The sequence below is a fragment of the Myotis daubentonii genome, chromosome 21 (assembly GCF_963259705.1).
Source record: "Myotis daubentonii chromosome 21, mMyoDau2.1, whole genome shotgun sequence".
Lineage (NCBI taxonomy): Eukaryota > Metazoa > Chordata > Mammalia > Chiroptera > Vespertilionidae > Myotis > Myotis daubentonii.
In genome coordinates this window covers 9251998-9269237 of record NC_081860.1, presented here as the reverse complement: position 1 = coordinate 9269237, position 17240 = coordinate 9251998, and the positions used below count along the sequence as shown (strand labels likewise).

The window sequence follows — 17240 nt, the reverse complement described above, 5'->3', positions numbered from 1 at the left end:
TGCGAATGCCTTGTTCCGAGAGGGAAGCGGCTGGGTCGAGGTGGGGGAGGGCACAGGAAGTGTCACACGGGGGTTTCAGCGGCAGCTCCCACTGCAGGTCAGTTTGGACAGACGGACCGTTAGCCAGAAGAACAGAGGGGTGGTGCTAGGTGGGGAGCAGTGCTGACAGCGGAAAGCTGTGTGCTCCAGGTGCCTACACCACGGTACCAGCATGCAGCGGTGACATCCCAGCATCCCTCAGTGCAATTATGTGCCAGGGAGGAAAAAAAAAGCTCCTACCATGTCTTTATTACCTTTAGGCATATTACCTTTGGGAGGACACCGGGGGTGCTTGCCATCCTTACCGGGCCACTCCACACTCAGAGAGCCAAAAACACGGAAGGTGTTAACCAATCCAGCTGCGAAGAGATGGACGAGAGGGGGTGCTGAGGCACACTCTCCCCAGGGGGCCCAGCTCTCCCAGGCTCATCCCCCCACAAACAACATCTGAGAGGACTCTGGTCTCGGGGGCAGGTGCAAGCACCGAGAAGAGCACGATGGGAGTCGGTGAAGCGCCCCTCCCCAGGCTCCTGGAGCACCCCGAGCTCAGAGGTCAGCCCTGCCTCCAGCCCAGCGTCATGCTCCTGAAGCAGGAGGCCTGGAGGCAGCTCACCTTCCGTAATATCCCAAGGAACACCTCCGAGGAACACTTTGCAGGAGTAGACAGGGTTCTTGTAGTTCCGGGGAGGAAGCTGGCCACTCCAGGTACAGGTAGCTTCATTCACAGCTTTGGGGGCAGAGACAGGAAACGGGTCAGAGAACCACCGCCCTCCCCTGGGGTGAAGGTGTCCAGGAAGAACAGGACGGCCCGGCGCAGCCAGGCTGCTGGGAGAACACCCCTGGCTATTCCGAAAGGCGGGAAACCTTACACCTCACCACGCCGTCAGCCCAATCCCGTCAGCCCGGCACTCATCACTAATTCTGTCTCCACGAAAACGGAGATGTGTAGGTAAAAATGCTCACAACCCAAGCTGTTTCCAAACACGTAACTGGTAACTAACCACAAAGCAGTTTTGTCTAGTCATTGCTTCCAGTGCTAATTAAAATAAAATTACTTGAACGTAAATAGAACAATTTTGTGTACGAGATCCCGAAGGCTGACTGCTCCACAGGGGCCTTATCCCCACATGTTCACAGAAGAAACAGTTGCCTCTACTTTCGCTGCCTTCGCTCTGAACTCACCCATCACGGAAGTTAGGACCCTGCCAATAAAGCGCCCCCACCAGCAGCCCAACAAGACCAGAGTCCTAGCAGTTCCCAAGCCAGAACCAGGCCCCACGCCCCACAGCTATGTGTGCGACACCCCAACAAACATCGGGCCTTCCTTAGATAATGGACACCCCCCTCCCCACTCAGCATCCAATGTATGCCCATGACAAGCCTGTCCCAACCCGCTGTGATGTGTCTGGCTCCGATTCAAAACTCCCTGACTGCTCTTCTGTTCGGCCCTATAGTTTCTAACAGTTCTCAACCTGTGGGTCGCGACCCCTTTGGGGGTGGAACAACCCTTTCACAGGGGTCGCCTAAGACCATCCTGCATATCAGATATTTACATTAGGATTCATCACAGTAGCAACATTACAGTTATGAAGTAGCAATGAAAATAATTGTATGGTTGGGTCACAACATGAGGAACTGTATTTAAAGGGCCAGAAGGTTGAGGCTCTGTTCTTGGTGACCAATTCGGCCTTCTAGCATCTTTAATCCTGTCCCCACTCGGTCTGTGCTGTTCCAGATCTGGGAGTGACCTCGTGGGCATGGCCAGGCCCTGCCCACTGCACTCCCCGCCGTAGCACCAGGACAGGGAGCCAAGGAAACCAAGCCTCATGCTCACTCAGGCGATGACATGACAAGAAGCCATTTCCTACAAGGCCCAACGTGCCAGCAAGAAACTCAACTATCAGCAATGTTTTGTGAACAGTAACGGAACTCGATATAACATCCCTTCGCAGGGACAGTGGCACTGGAGAAAGTGCAAAGATGGGCGGCCAAGACCACAAAGTGGACAGGGCAGTGGCACCATCAGAGGAGAATGAGATCAGGTCCAGCTCTGTGAGCAGAAAGTCAGACATACTGATGCCTCTGGAAACACAGGGAAGGGAGACACTGAACACCGGCCGTCATCGGCTCAGCACCTCCGAACCGCGGTCGGTGGGCACCTGACGCCTCAGTAAACACTGACTGTGACTCATTTACTTCCGGGTACGGGCGGAAGATGGCAAGCAGATGCAGTGCGTATTTCAGCTCAGGTCAATGACGGAGCCCGAGGTCTGTGGGAGACCAGGACACCTGGGGACAGCCCTTACCTTAGAGGCTGCACACCCGTGTTCCCGAGTTCACCCGTCAGAAAGCCTCGGGGAAGAAGCTCCTGCCTGAGTTAGGAAGGTGAAGGGAGACAAAGCTCAGAGCATCCCGCCAGGGTTCCCGTGAGAGAATAAACGGACGGCTGCGCACGGCCAGCCTCCAGGGGAAACAGGTGAGAGGGAGCCAACGCTCACCACACGGCCCGCACGCAGGTCACCGCTGCTTCCTGCCTGCCAGCCCGGAAAACCCGACCGTCCCATCAGCACTCACTCCAGAGGACAGACTGCGCTGCAGATCCAGGGCCTTCACCGCAGCCAAGTCCTCTTCCAGTCAGGTCCCCTGTCGGGCCCAGGCCTGCCCACCCACACTCACCTGCCGCCTGCCGGTGCAGCCTGGCCTCCCTCTCTATGCTGAAGGGGTCTTTGGGGGCTTCCAGGAGGTCCCAGGAGGGCCACACGGACGCTCCCGGCCATCTCTTCGACGCACTGGTTGGGGAAGGAGTGACAGCGGCGGCGGCAGCAGCGGCGGCAAGAGCAGCTTGCTCTTGGTCCATCCGGGACCCAACCCCCATCTTTAAGGAATCTCGGGGGCCACCCCCTGTCAGGGACAGGAAGGGCAGAGGGGGGGAGATGCGCAGGCTGGACTGGAGGAGGAAAAGGGAGACAGGTTTTCAGAGGGCGGTCTGGTGGAAAGAGCAACAACTGCACTGCAGACATTATGAAAAATACCATTAAGCACTGGGTCTGCTTTCTTCCAGACTCTCTCCCTAAGCATTTTTAAGATTAGTTGTCCTACCCTAATTTAAACAAATTCTTTTGTCCCCAAGTCAACATTTTTTCTTTCATTTTGCCAGACAGTCTTTGTAAGCATTTTTAATTAATTTACGATATTCTATTTAGGGACCAAGCTGCATTTCCCTGACCCACTGCCCACTGATGAACACTCAGATACTCTCGGTCTATAAATCAGTACTTTAAGATGTAGCTTCGTATCTTGTGTTTTCTCTGGTCATATTCCTAGGCCTAGAGTCAAAATGCTTTCTATTACAGGGTCGGGGGGGGGGGGTGTTCTATCAGAAATACGTAAGAACGCGGGGTTTATTCTAAGCTTGTGCCAAAGCTTTAAATTCTACTGGTTTCAGTGGGTAAAATAGCATCACGTTATCATAAAAACAAACTAAAATAATCACTCAACAGAATATGTCCTAAAAGTTCAAATACTGCCTCTATTCCCTCTTCTGTGAGGAGTGAGGTATCTGGAGATGTTCTTTTTTTGTGTGTTTTTATTCATTTTTAGATAGAGGAAGGGAGAGGGAAAGACAGATAGAACCACTGATGAGAGAGAATCATCGATTGACCACCTCCTGCACGTCCCTTACTGGGGATCGAGCCCGAAACCCGGCATGTGCCCTGACCAGGAAGTGAACCGTGACCTTCTGGTTCATGGCTCGACACTCAACCACTGAGCCACATGGGCCAGGCCTGAGGAAATTCTTTCAACAAAACTCAAACAATTAAAGCTTTATGAGGTAAATTTCCAAGACTGAGACCCCCTCTGAAGGCCATAACCAGAAGCACCTCATCTCGCCCCATTTACAGGAGGCAACTGCGGCCCAGGGTAGCAGAGCCCACTGTGGGGACCCCTCTGGGAGTAGCCTGAGGGCAAGGGGAACAGGAGCGCCAGCTCATGCTCTAGGGGAGCAGACAGGAGACCAGGTGGGTGCTCACGGCTGGGCTACAAATGGGAACTGTATCCACAACCAGGGTGGCCAGGCCTGGGTGTGGGGGGAAGAGGTAGGAAGCCAGCCTTCCATCCATCGACCAGCCGGTGTGGGGACCGGAACAGAGGCCGGGATGAGGTGGCGAAGGCTGCATGGCACGGTGCTCCTCACCTAACCCACCGCCAGCTCCGCGCAGCCTGGTGCCCCCGCCACCCGGCTGCAGGTGAGGAGCCTGGGCACCACATTAACACGGGCAGCACTTCACAGGTGCACAGTGGCCTCAGACAGCCAACCTGGGTCAGGAAAGGCTTTAGGAGCCAGGGGCAGCCAGGTCTGGGTGAGAACCCTGGCCCCGCCAATGGAGGCGCACCCAGGCGGTGCGGCGGGTCTGGCTCCAGACCACCGCAAGAAAGCGTGTCATCACCTCTTTGGCTGGTGGAGGGTCTTGCCTTCATTTGTAAACAACTGCAACACCTCGTAGCGCAGTAAAACGGAGCATGCCCATAATTTTAAAAACCATCACTGAAGAGTTCTGAGATATCATACATAAAGGCACATAAACGATACGGTGTTTAGGCTAAAGAACACGCCGTGTAGGCCAGGACATGGAACTCGGCCAGGACGCCCATGGGTGCCTGTGAAGTAACTGTGACCCAACGGCTCCTGGAGAAACTCCTAAGAAGTGTCCCGGGCTCAGGCCCTGAAATGCATCACCCAATGTGTGTACAAGGCGTCCTCTGTTCTGTCGAGGACGAAAAGCTCTGTATGTGCCCCCGATGGCCTCCGCACCTTCCAGCATCCTAGCGGGCACGTACCCCCCAAGCACGCTGGCCCTCCACCCGGCTCCCCGACAGGCGACATACAATCAAGTCTGAGAGATGATCTGATCCGGAGCTGAAGCCACTGGTGTCTGAGTCCGAGGGGCTGCTGGAGCGGGAGTCCAGGATGGGCCGCGTGTCCAGGCGGGAGCCTCTGACTGAGGGTGCTGAGAACTTGTCCACGTCAGATCCAAGGGGGTCCAGTGGCAGGAAGCTCAAGGGGGGCTTCCCCAGGACATTGCCCAGGGGGTTGTGGAGCATGCTCAGTACTAGGAGGAAAAATAAAGGAAGTCCTGTAACTTCTTCGTTTTCTTCCCAGCCAACAGCCCTCCCTTCTTCTCCCACAGCCACGCAACAGGACACGCTGAGGCACAACCACTGAAAGCACAAGAGAACCACAGTTCGCATGCACCGAGCAGACACACATCCAGTGCCGACACTGGGCACCCAGGGCCTGTGAGAGGCAGTTACAGGACAGCTTTGTGAAGCCTGGAGGTCCTGCTGTCACAGAAGCAACAAAATTCCAGCTCTTGCCTGACCGATATGGTTCAGAGGTTGAGTATCGACCTATAAACTAGGTGGTCACGGTTCAATTCCGGTCAGGACACATGCCCGGGTTGCGGGTTCGATCCCCAGTAGGGGGCCTGCAGGAGGCAGCCAATTGATGATTCTCTCTCATCATTGATGTTTCTGTCTCCCTCTCCCTTCCTCTCTGAAATCAATAAAAATATATTTTAAAAAGACTAACAACAACAAAGCTCCAGCAATCTGACACCTAGGCTTAGGGGTCAGTGCCAGCATTCGGGGAACTCTGTGCCACTGGGGACCCCGGTCATAGCTGCTATTTTTTTTAAAAAAATATATATTTTTGTTGATTTCAGAGAGGAAGGTTAGAGAGGTAGGGAGAGGGATAGAGAAATAAAAACATCAATGATGAGAGAGAATCAATGATTGGCTGCTACCTGCACACCCCACACCAGGGATAGAGCTCACAGCCTGGGCATGTGCCCTGACCAGGAATGAAATGTGACCTGGTTGATAGGTCAATGCTCAACCACTGAGCCACGCTGGCTGGGCCATACCTGCTATTCGTGTCTGGGTGCACACGCCCACGTTGCCACAGGAGACCCCTTCAGCGCACACCATGCTCCTCCCTACTGCCTGGCGACCTGCTCACGAGAATCCCACCCCGACACCACGCAGCTGGAGTAGAGGACTCGGGCCACACCCTGAGGCCTAGGACAGCGTGAGCAGGCCTCTTCTCTGAGAGCTCCTGAGCAAGCAGCTAGCACATGCGGGGCTCTCTGCGCTGCACCCCAAATGTCAGTCGTTTGGGATGGAAGCAGAATGACGTCTGGTCAAGCCCGCTCTGGCTGAGGCACACCTGGGTGCAGCCCTAGGTCCTCCCTCCTCCATGTGGCCGTGCGCTCTAGGAGGCTCTGCACGTCTCCACCTCGTCATGCATCTTGGGAGGAATGCCAACCCCTTCATGACACTGTCAGGAAAAGTGTTCAGGACACAGGCCATGTTTACGCGTGAAATGTCAAGAGAGCGATGCAGAGCCCAGAGTCCTCAAGGGAAGCCCAGCACAGAGCAGCTGCAGGACAACTCCCAGCAACAGCCCGAAGGGCTTGGGCATGGTCAGTGTGGGCCACAGCTCCGCATTCACCCCAGGCTTAGAAAAGAGTGTGTTCGGCCCAGCCAGTGTGGCTCAGCTGTTGAGCACTGACCCATGAACCAAGAGGTTGCCGGTTCAATTCCCAGTCAAGGCACACGCCTGGGTTGGGGGCTCGATCCCCAGAAGGGGGTAGGCAAGAGGCAAACGATCGATAATGTTTCTCTAACACTGATGTTTCTATCTCTCTATCCCTCTCCCTTCTCTCTCTCTAAAAATCAATAGAAACATTTTTAAAAAATAAAAGAGTGTGTTTGAAAGAATCCAAAAGCAACAGGGGTGCCACTGCAGACCACTTCCCTCATGCATCAATCTGTGTTCACTATGGTGTTGGTACATCTGTGCTACCAGGAACAATTCCAACTAACCTGCAATTTTTTTTTTTTTTTTTTTTTTTGCAATGTCCACAAAGAAATCTTGAGGCCTTGTCAGATTCCTGTGTGAAAGCTAGGAATGATCTCTACCACATCCTCCCATCTGATAAGCCTGTCTAAACAGAAAAAGGAAGGACAGGCCCCGCTAGCCACCAATGAACTTTATGCCTGAAGTGCTCACAGTCCATGACCAGTCAGTCACCTGCTCCCTCTGGACCAGGTTCAGTCACACGCCTACCGTTTGCTGCTCACCCAGAACGTGCCAGACACCCGAACCCGACTCCAGGCTATAACTTCTGGAACGCACCTCCACTAGCAACTTTTTTAAAAAATGCCCAGAACTTTACATCTCGTCTTCATGTTCCCGACACCTCTCTTTTGTTGAAATTCCTTTACGACCATCAACTACAGACAAGCTATCTCACCTACCAGAGGTCAGTGCCCTGGGACCTACATCATCCGGGTCTGAAGCCTTTTCCAGGGCCTGGCCGCTGCGGGAACCTATTAATGCATCCCGGGCCCCACTCCGACCTCCTGGGTCAGAACCTGCATCTTAACAGGATCCCCAGGAGGTTTGTGTGCACATTAAAGCTGAGAAGCCCTGATTTAGAAAAACCCACGGCGTGCTACTCCGAAGTTCTCGTCAGATCCCTTCGCCACACCCAAAAACCTTTCGCACTGAATTCTTCCCCTTGACTCAAGGCTGCAGGTTATTTAAATACGGCTCTCACAGCACACTGCCCACTAATGCCCGAGAGAGAAGAGAAACCAACGTGGCTGCGTGGGACATTTCCCCAGGAGTGTGATCTCTGGAAACAGCGTTTGGGGAGAGAAGAGAGGGAGACGTAGTCACCCAGGAATAAGTAAAGAATGTAAGAAAGAGTGGCATAAACCGTGATAATGATTTCAGGAAGTGATGGCCAGAACAAGCTGAACTTTGTAAAATACATTCAAGGCAAGCAAAGTTCGTAAGCTCACAGGGAGCAAAAACCAAGGGAGCAAGAAAGTCACTAATCATACAAGATGCCAATCAAAACGACAAGGAGGTACCATCTCACACCTGTCAGAATGGCTACCATCAACAAATCAAACCTCAAGTGCTGGGAGGATGTGGAGAAAAGGGAACCCTTCTGCACTGCTGGTGGGAATGCAGACCGGTACAGCCACTGTGGTGAACAGTATGGAGTTTCCTCAAAAAATTAAAAATGAAACTCCCGTTTGACTCAGTGATCCCACTTCTAGGAATATATCCCAAGAAAACAGAAACACCAATCAGAAAGGATATATGCATCCCTCTGTTCATCATAGTGCAATGTACAATAGCTCAGATTTGGCAATAGCCCAAGTGCCCATCAGCAGATGAGTGGATGAAAAAGCTGTGGCACATCTACACAATGGAACACTACGCGGCAGTACAAAAGGAGGAACTCCCACCATTGGCAACAGCATGGAGCAATCTGGAGAGTATCATGCTAAGTGAAATAAGTGTTTGAAAGAATCCAAAAGCAACAGGGGAAAGACAAATATCACATGATTTCACTCATATGTGGAATCTAATGAACAAAATAAATTGATGAATAAAATAGATCCGGAAACACAGAAGCATGTAACAGACTAACAGATTGACGGATTTCAGAGTGAAGGCAAGGGTGTGTGTGTGGGGGGGGGGGGGGAGGGAGTGGACGGGGAGAGATTAACCATGGGACTTATACACATACTAGAGGCCTGGTGCACAAATTCGTGCACGGGTGGGGTCCTTTGGGAGTGGCCTGCGTGGATCAGGCCCCAGCTTGCACCCCCCAGCCTTGCAGCCCCATCTGGCACCCTGCCATGGCCTGGCACTGCCCCCTCACCTGCTCCACTATCCCGTCTGTGGGGCGATTGATCGGGGCCAGGCCCCCCACCCGGCACCCTCAGCACCTGGGAGACAGGTGGCAGCCCCACCCCCTAACGCCACCACTCGCCGTCTGTGGGGACATTGGGCCCCCACTCACACCTGCCTTGGCCTGGCACTGCCTGCTCACCTGCTCCACCATCCCGCCGTGGTCCTGCTCTTATCAGGGGCCATTGGGGCGGGCAGCACCTCCACTACCGCCTGCTGTAAGCACCGCGTCACCAACTCCCACCATGTTCCGTACCACCCCCTGGTGGTCAGCACACGTCATAGCGAGTGAACTCTGGGTAGAATGACCGCCAGAGGGGACAATTTGCATATTTGGTTTTTATAATATAGGAGGATATGCATAGCCTATGGACACAGAGAATAGTGTGGTGAAGGCTGGGGAGGGGCCAGTGCATGGTGGAGGAGGTCAATGGAAAAATACACATGCACACACACACACACACAAAAGGGACATCTGTAATACTTTCAACAATAAAGATTTTTAAGAAAACACCAACAAACCAAGGGAGCAAAACCGAAGGAGCTAGGGGCAGACACCTGTACAGAAAAAAGGGCTGTGAAGGACACTGCTGGGCCACCAGACAAAATCGGATACAAACAGCTGTTTAATGAGGGTATTGTATTAATTTCACATTGACTGCAGTTGACAACTGTTTTGTTATGTTCTTAATGGTTCAGAACTTACACATATAGACACAGAGAGAGAGAACGTGGGAGGGATACAGCAAAGGAGGTAAACGTCAGCCTGGGAGGCTCTGGAGGAAGGGAAACACCAGCATCCCCTGCCTCCCTTTTGTTTCATATCCGTAACTTCTGTAAATTTCAAATTATTTCCAAACAAAGTTGGGGTTTTTTTTGTTTTTTTTTAAATATATTTTTATTGATTTTTTTACAGAGAGGAAGGGAGAAGGATAGAGAGTTAGAAACATCGATGAGAGAGAAACATGGATCAGCTGCCTCCTGCACACCTCCCACTGGGGATGTGCCCGCAACCCAGGTACATGCCCTTGACCGGAATCGAACCTGGGACCTTTCAGTCCGCAGGCTGATGCTCTATCCACTGAGCCAAACCGGTTTCGGCTTAAAAAAACCTCTTAAATGCGTTTGCACAGAAACCTGCAGGCACATGGGATGAAGTTCTGCCTTCTGGACCAAGTACACCCACCACTGGGCAAACGCAGGGAAGGGTGTGTGCTGGGTGTCCCGAGAGGGACTATCCAGTGCCTTAACGGGGACACACCCTTTCAATCAGGGTGACCCAATTTACGGACACAATGCTGACTTAGATGCAACTCAGAATCAGGGGGAAACCTCAGTTTATCCCTACCCAGCCCATCACCCAGACAGACAGAATTACTTGCCACCTCAAATTTGTGACAGTACTTACTTCAAAGAGGACGGGGTACTATTTATAGATCCGGGCTGCAGAGTCACCTCCCTGGCCTAATCCTCCCCAGAGTCTGCTGGGATCCTCACCGTCTACGGCCAAGTGCAGCAGGGAGAGCCCCGCTGAACACTCTACCCCACACAGGGAAACGGGAAAGGGCTTGGGCTGATGGCCTAGAAAGGGGCAATGCTGCTTGGCAAACATGTAAGATTGGGGGGCCCCAGAATTAGCACCCCTGGTTCCTGTCAGCACTCGGTGGGTCAGTTTCCTGCAAATGTTAAACTGGACGGGCCAAGCACACAGTAGCAGTGTGACCGGGAGACACAGGGAAGAAAACCTAGTATCAAGGTGCCTGGGGTTTCTCAGGGAGTTTGACGTTTCCTTCAACCCACAGAAGAAGCCAAGTTTCGGGAAACTATCACCCATGGTCAAATGCCCCCGAGTGGCCTCACTGTCCCCCATAGGCCAACACCACACAGAGCCTGGCCAGGTGGGTCTCTGAGGATCTACAGGTCAAAGGCCTTATTTCAAGAGAGGGACTCGCCTGATCCCAGCTCAGCCATGGAACCCTGCCTCCCTGTGAGTGAGCAGCACCGACTTCCAGCCATTGGGAGTCAAGGGGAGGAGAACGCAGCTGGGAACCACGTGAAGGAGGGACCATCTGACGACGGGGACTCTCATTAAGCCACGTCTACACTGCAGGCCAGTGACCACCTCGAACTCCACCCCCCAGCACAGGGCACAGAGCTGCGTCACGGCCAGATGCCAAGTGTAAACCTAGATGCTTAAGGGGGTGGGGGCTGTGGGAGAGAAGTCCCTCCGTCCCCCTCTGCGCGGCTCCTGTCCCTGGTGGCCAAGGGCACAGTGGATCCACATCTCCCGAAAGTGACTCAGGGGAACAGCGTGCTCTTCCTGGGGCAGGCACCCATGCCCACGCACATGCTGGCAGGAAGCGGTGCCAGCCACAGACGGGGAGTCACGGGAGGCGAGGGCCTGGCAGAAGGTCCCAGCTCATTAATGCTACCTCAGAGGGTACAGGAGACCACATCAGCAGTAATATTTTTAGACCGATTGTTAACTTTCTCCACTTTCACCCTTCTATGCCAGCTCCTGTGGGTTTCACCGCTGAGTCACTGCTGGAATTTTCTGAAGCCTTGCCCAAGAGGACAAAGGCACCCGAGCCGGGTGGCAGCGAGAGCCTCGCACCGGACGGAGGCCTGCGTGGAAGACACTGTCTGAGCGAGAGCTCAGTTTGGGAGACGAGGCCCAGACACACAGGTGCCGTTACATTACGGGAGCTAGTACTCCTGCCCTGAGATAGAAGGCCGTGTACCTGGAACCCTCCCTCCTTCTCCCAACCTTTGGTTCTAGGCTGTTTGTCCAACATCACCCTGAAGGCACAGGTAGGAAGTGGAGGGCAGCACTCAGTGCAGACCCCAGTCTTCAACTCTTCACCCACCCAACTCCGGGCAAGCTCCTAGTCTACCTCCCGCCACTGGCTCTGGGTCCCAGGTCCTGACATTGCCTTCCCCGACCTCGATCCCTGGAGTAGTCTCATTGACTGTCCTTGCAGCCACCCACTTCGCCTAGGAGGGACCCACTGTCACACGGCTTCCCAGGAAGCCCTCCCCTCCCCACAGACCACCTGTCCATCCAGCTGATCAACACACACATAGGAGGCAGAAGATGGGAGAGACCTTGTAGTGCAAAAATGCAGTGTCAGGCCTGCTACTCATCACTCAGTAAATACTTACCACAGAGCCATGACCGGGCACCGCGCTACGTGCTGGGAATACAGCGGTGGAGGGCTGAATGGCCCGGGCAGACTGCAGGAGACCTTGGACCCGGATGTCCATGCCACACACAGGAGGAACCCAGCCCCATTCTGGACGCTGCCTGAGAGGCTGTTTGGAAGTACAGCAGCAGCAGAAGCGAAACGCAGAGGCCGCCCCTCCCAGCCCAGGCCTTCAAGCCTGCACACCCGTGGGGAGCAGCACAGCAGAGCACCCTGGTCAGCAGCCGGGCAGAGACCAGAGCGTGCACAGGCCCATCCCCCAGGGACCTCCACAGAGAGGGAAAGAACCAGGACAGGCCCCTGGCATTGCTACCTGGGCACCTGGTCTGCCCAGGCTGCTGCACAGGCATCACTACGAGCCCTTGTTTCCCAGGTAGATGCTCAATCACCCCACTGTCTGCCGAGTTATGCCACATGGGGGATTCACCTGGGGAAAGCAGGAAGAGAGCCATCGGGTAGCACAGTGGATGAGCTGAGCCCTGCCTGTCGCCTGCCCTGGCCTCCAGGGACTTCAGCAAGGCCACACCTTGCCTCTGGCTCAGGAGCCCCCGCGCTGTCCACGGAGATACCCTAACCTAAGTGCTCGTGCCCAGCATGTGAGGGTTCTGCACGTGGGAACGCAGGTGTAGCCGAGCAGAAGAGGTTTGGAACCACAGAGCCTGGGCTGAATTCTGGCAGCTATCGCCTCTAGCCTTTGGCAACGTCTGTGGGCCTATGTCCTCGTCTTTCCGACAGGAACGGTTATCAGTACCCATTTCCCAGGGCCCTGAGGACTAAAGTCAGGTGATGCACTCAGTGCAGGAAGCAGTCGATAATGCTGGCTGGTCATTAGCCACTGTACCCCCATCCCAGGACACCGAGTGTGGCCTTCACAGGGCAGCACCGTCTAGAAGGAAGGGACCCCTCCAAAGCGCCACGTGCCAAACAACAGTGGCCTTGAAGGCACGACTCTCAAAAGCAGACTCCACCCCAGGGTCTTCCCACGGGCCTGCGAGGCTGGTGACACCCACGCGGCAGAAGGCCCCACCCTAGAGAAAGGCCCAGGTCCCGTCTCAGGCTAAGACCCACTGAAAGGTGTCCCGATGCAAAACCCCCACCGCAGCAACCACCAAGCTGCAGGTGGCACACTGTCTCATCTGTCTTCCTTTAACGGTCACGGGGATTTTTATGGACAACCATTTTATTCACTGAGGTTACCTCCAGTGCCCAACACAGTGCCTGGGACACAGCAAGTGCTCCACGTTGGTTGAATAAACTTAGCCAAGATTTCCCAGTCGCGAGTTCTGCCACCTCCAACCCTGCTGCCCTCACATGTGAAGCTACAGCTGCCTGGGGCCACACGCCACCCCGCAGAGCCCGAGGAGGAAGTCTACGCAGAGAGAGCAGGTACCAGAGAGGACGACTCCAGACTGTCCAGAGCCCCCGAAGGAGAGGAGCTGCTGGTCTTCAGGCGGAGGCGCGTGGGCACTGGAGTGGGCTGCGTGTTCCTGCACTGCTGGCAAGGGCGCCGCTGCAGCTGGCGGTGGGAGGGCCGCATCCCACGGCAGGAGGCGGCACCCTCCTGTGGGCTTCCCAGGAGGCCGGGAACACGGGAAGAGACGACATGGCCATCCCCAGAGCTCCACAACGCAGGGGCAACACGGGGACCAGGGACGGGTGTGTCTCCACCGTCAGGGAGAAAGGCATGGGCATGCAAACCCTGCCCATAGCCAGACCGCAGCCCAGAACCCCCCTGCCCCGTCCCTGTGAATGCAAGGGCCACACTGCAGTCCCTCCCTGATCCACAAAATCATGTATGTTTATCACTGAAGTGTGTGTGGTGGAAGAAGAAAACCCATCCCCACTTCAGAGGCAGCAGCACAGCACAGGCTGCTGGGGGTGGGAAAGCTGGGAGCGAAGGCTGGACCAAGCTATTCTTTATTAAAGAACAGTTGACACACACTATTATGTCAGCTTCAGGTGTATAACGTAGTGATTCGACATGCACATACCTTAAGACACATGCCTTCTATACCTTGGTAAGTCTCGTAGCCATCTGTCTCCATGCAGTTATTACAATAATATTGACTATCTTCCCCGAGCTGCACATTACATCCCTGTGACTTATTCATTTTATAACTGGAGGTTTGTACCTCTTATCCCCTTCACCTTTTTCACCCATGTCCCAGCCCCCACCCCAGCAACCTTCAGTGTGTTCTCTGTATCTCCGAGTCGGTTTCTGTTTTGTGTTTTAGGATCCACATACATATAAGAGGGATCATACGGTATATTTGTCTTTCTCTGTCTGACTTATTTCACTGAGCATAATTCTCTCTGAGTCCATCCATGTGGTTGCAAATGGCAGGATTTCACTCTTTTTTTATATTGCTGAGTAATAACCCAAGCTATTTTTTACAGCCCAATTTCACAGTCACTTTCAGGCCGAGCCCTCCCAGGCCCACGATGGCCCTCCTGCACGTCTATGTGCTGTGATTAGATTTCAGGAGGACCCTTGTAGTGGAGAGAAACCGGAGCCAAGGAAGGGCCACACCCCAACCTGACTCAGTGAAAGACAGAGCCCTGGTCAGACGCCGACCACCACAGACAGGTGGCCACTTCCTGGGAGCGCTTCTATCTTTTGCTCAGATACCGGGGGGCAGAGCACAAGGTCAGCTTGTGGGCCACCCAGGTTGGCTTCAGAGTACCACACACACAAAAGCAGCTTCCCCGGCCTCCAAGCCAAGATCTGCAAGCACAGAACCAGTGACACCCCACTTCCTCGCCCAGGGTAAGAGGGCCATCACCAGCCTTTCTGAAAAGCCCGAGCCAGCTGAAGGCCAGTACTTCAAGAAATTCTACCTTGACCCAGAGGTAGCCACTTAAGGCAAAGCTCTTCCCGACCCACACCAAATTAAAAACAAAAAACCCAACCCCCAACCCAATGGGCTTTTACTGAAGTGAGCATTTTAATGTCAGCAGATGCAACAGTACCAAGCCCTGCAAAGTATACCAAGGAAAGAGCTGCACCAAATAGGGTGGAGGCCGGAATCAACAAGACAGTACCTGGCTGCCATGGCGGCCAGTGTCGGGGCGGGGAGGTGGGAGGCTGGCAGCTCAGTGACTCCCTGGGCACCAACAACAAATGGCTGCCCCCCACCCCCCTTATAAAGTAGCTGCTGCCAGTATTCTTGTTATTGAGGCACAATTCACATAAAGCCAAATACGTAGATTTTAAGTATACCTACAGCATTTAAGTTCACATTTCTTCCTGAATACTCCAAGACCTGCATCTGGCCAGCCCTCCCCCTTGTACCACCAGAGGGAAATAAATGGGCAACGGGAAGGTCTGAGCAGAAGCTGTTCCAAGGGTGGCCAAGAAGCCCCTTCATTCTGTCCCCAGTGACTCCCTGCAAGTGACAGGGGGTCCTGAAGGGGCGTGGCCCTTCCTTCATCCACTTGGTTCCCCTTCACACAAAGAGCCTCCACGGCCAGTTACTCCATCCTGCTTACCCGGCCGACCCCCTTCCGGGATCGGTGCCCTTAACCTATGCAAAGCCAACTCCAATATCCCGGGATCACCCAGCCTCGATTGCCAGCTTGCCGTCTCAGGGGACCACCCACCCTGCAGAGAGCTCCCTGGCCCTCAAAGGCACCGAGAAACAGAAGCCAGACCTCCAGTAATCAGCCCTGAAGTCCCCTCCCCCGCCCAAAAATGTTTTGCTTCATCATCTCTACGACAGGCCTGGGCACCAGGGGGTTTGTCTGGGTCTTCTCTGCATGAGGCTGACGCCTTGGGGACCTTTCTCAGGGCCACCCAGGTGCAGACGAACAACTCCAGGGAGTCTGTCAGGGTAAGTGAGGAGCTGTGCCTGCCTTTACGAGCAACCATCTGTCCTGCACACTCACGGCCAGCATTTCCATCTCTTGCAAAACAGCTCCATGCTGTGCGTGTGTGGTGGGGGATGCGGAGGGGAACGAACAACTGTTGCTGCGGGCATCTCCGCTCGCCACCCGGGCACCCCCCTCCCCCGCCGGCTCATTCCTGGCACTCACCGGAGTGTGTGCTGCTCTGGGCTGAGGAATCTGCGTCCTGGGTGCTCCAGGGTCGGTCCCAGCCTGTGAGGCTGAGGGACTGCAGGCCAAGGCACAAGTCATTAGCATCTGGGAGGCCCCGGGGAGAATCTTGCGCAGAGGTGGGGAAAAGCATCCTGCTTGTGACTGCGTCTTCAGAGTCCGGGAAGTCTGCTTCGGACAGGAGGACAGCAAAACCCCAGAGTTAAGGGCTGTTTGCCCCAGGATAATCGGCAATAAATATCAATAATAACAGTTTCCCCAAGCTTAAGGACCAGACATCCACGCAGGCTGGATGCTGCAGCTGCTGCCTCTGCACTTTTGGGGGCGTTAGAGCAAGAGCAGTGGCCATACAGCCCCCTCCCCACACACACACCCCTATCCCGTCTGCATTACAGGCTGGGCCAGCATGTGACCAGGCTGCTGATGCTTCCCGCTGCCAGTGACATCAGCTGGCTGAGCGTGCAATAGAGAACGGCACCATCCCTCACAGAACGGGGAGGAGCAGGAGGGGACGACAGGGAGGAGACTTGCCTCCCAGGGAAAAGACAGCACAACAGCTACTTGGAACCGCCGGGTGTGGTGCGGTGCCAGTAAGTCAGGGTCTCCAGCAATGGTGGCCAGCGGCCCTCGGGCAAGACTGAGGTCCTCACTGCCGAAGCTGCGACTGCTGGCTTGTGTAGCGCTGCCCTCCTGCCCCTCCCGTTTCTTCCCTCTGCTCTCCACCCCCAAACCCCAAAACACTCTAGTCCTGGACTCTCTCCAGCTGCTTGCTCAAGCCCTGGTTTTGCAGCCGAACGCAAAGCTCCGAGATCCTGCTGGCAAAAATCTATGTGCTGCAAGTGGCCCCGGGCAGCACCCTAACACAGCAGGGCTGCCACTGAGGAAGGGGAACCTTCAGAGAAACACTGCACACGTGCACCCAGCACCACCACCTGGTGCTCCCGGCGTGTCTACAGCAGCTGATCATGGAGCAGGGGGTCAGTGTGGGCAGTGGGAGGGGGAGTCACTGGGCTGCCGGAGGTATGGCCCACAGCCCACATGCCATGGCCAGTAAGATCTGCCCTGACTAGAATAATCCGGTCCCGGGGCCCCTCACCCTAAAAGGGTGGGCACTGCCATGAGCACGTGTTATCAGGTCCAGTGCCTCCCTCACTCCCCTAACCGTAGGCCTA

General features: G+C 54.7%; 2 protein-coding genes across 5 annotated transcripts in view; one reads left to right on the top strand and one right to left on the bottom strand.

Annotated features, from left to right (window-relative positions):
* Window positions 1-17240, top strand: part of PDE8A (phosphodiesterase 8A) — a 412152-nt gene that overhangs the window by 171211 nt on the left and 223701 nt on the right. The window lies entirely within an intron of this gene.
* The window catches only part of CPEB1 (cytoplasmic polyadenylation element binding protein 1), a 57314-nt gene that overhangs the window by 8431 nt on the left and 31643 nt on the right, over window positions 1-17240 (bottom strand). For 2 of the 4 annotated variants that reach the window (XM_059677913.1, XM_059677909.1), the window contains exons 3-7: window positions 16048-16236; window positions 4927-5150; window positions 2716-2986; window positions 653-766; window positions 294-398 (exon numbers count right to left, since the gene is read on the bottom strand). In XM_059677913.1, coding sequence (XP_059533896.1) covers window positions 294-398; window positions 653-766; window positions 2716-2986; window positions 4927-5150; window positions 16048-16201 — 868 coding nt within the window. In that variant the 5' untranslated portion in view covers window positions 16202-16236. The remainder of the gene's footprint in view (window positions 1-293; window positions 399-652; window positions 767-2715; window positions 2987-4926; window positions 5151-16047; window positions 16237-17240) is intronic. The other 2 variants (XM_059677911.1, XM_059677912.1) reach the window with 2 other exon arrangements.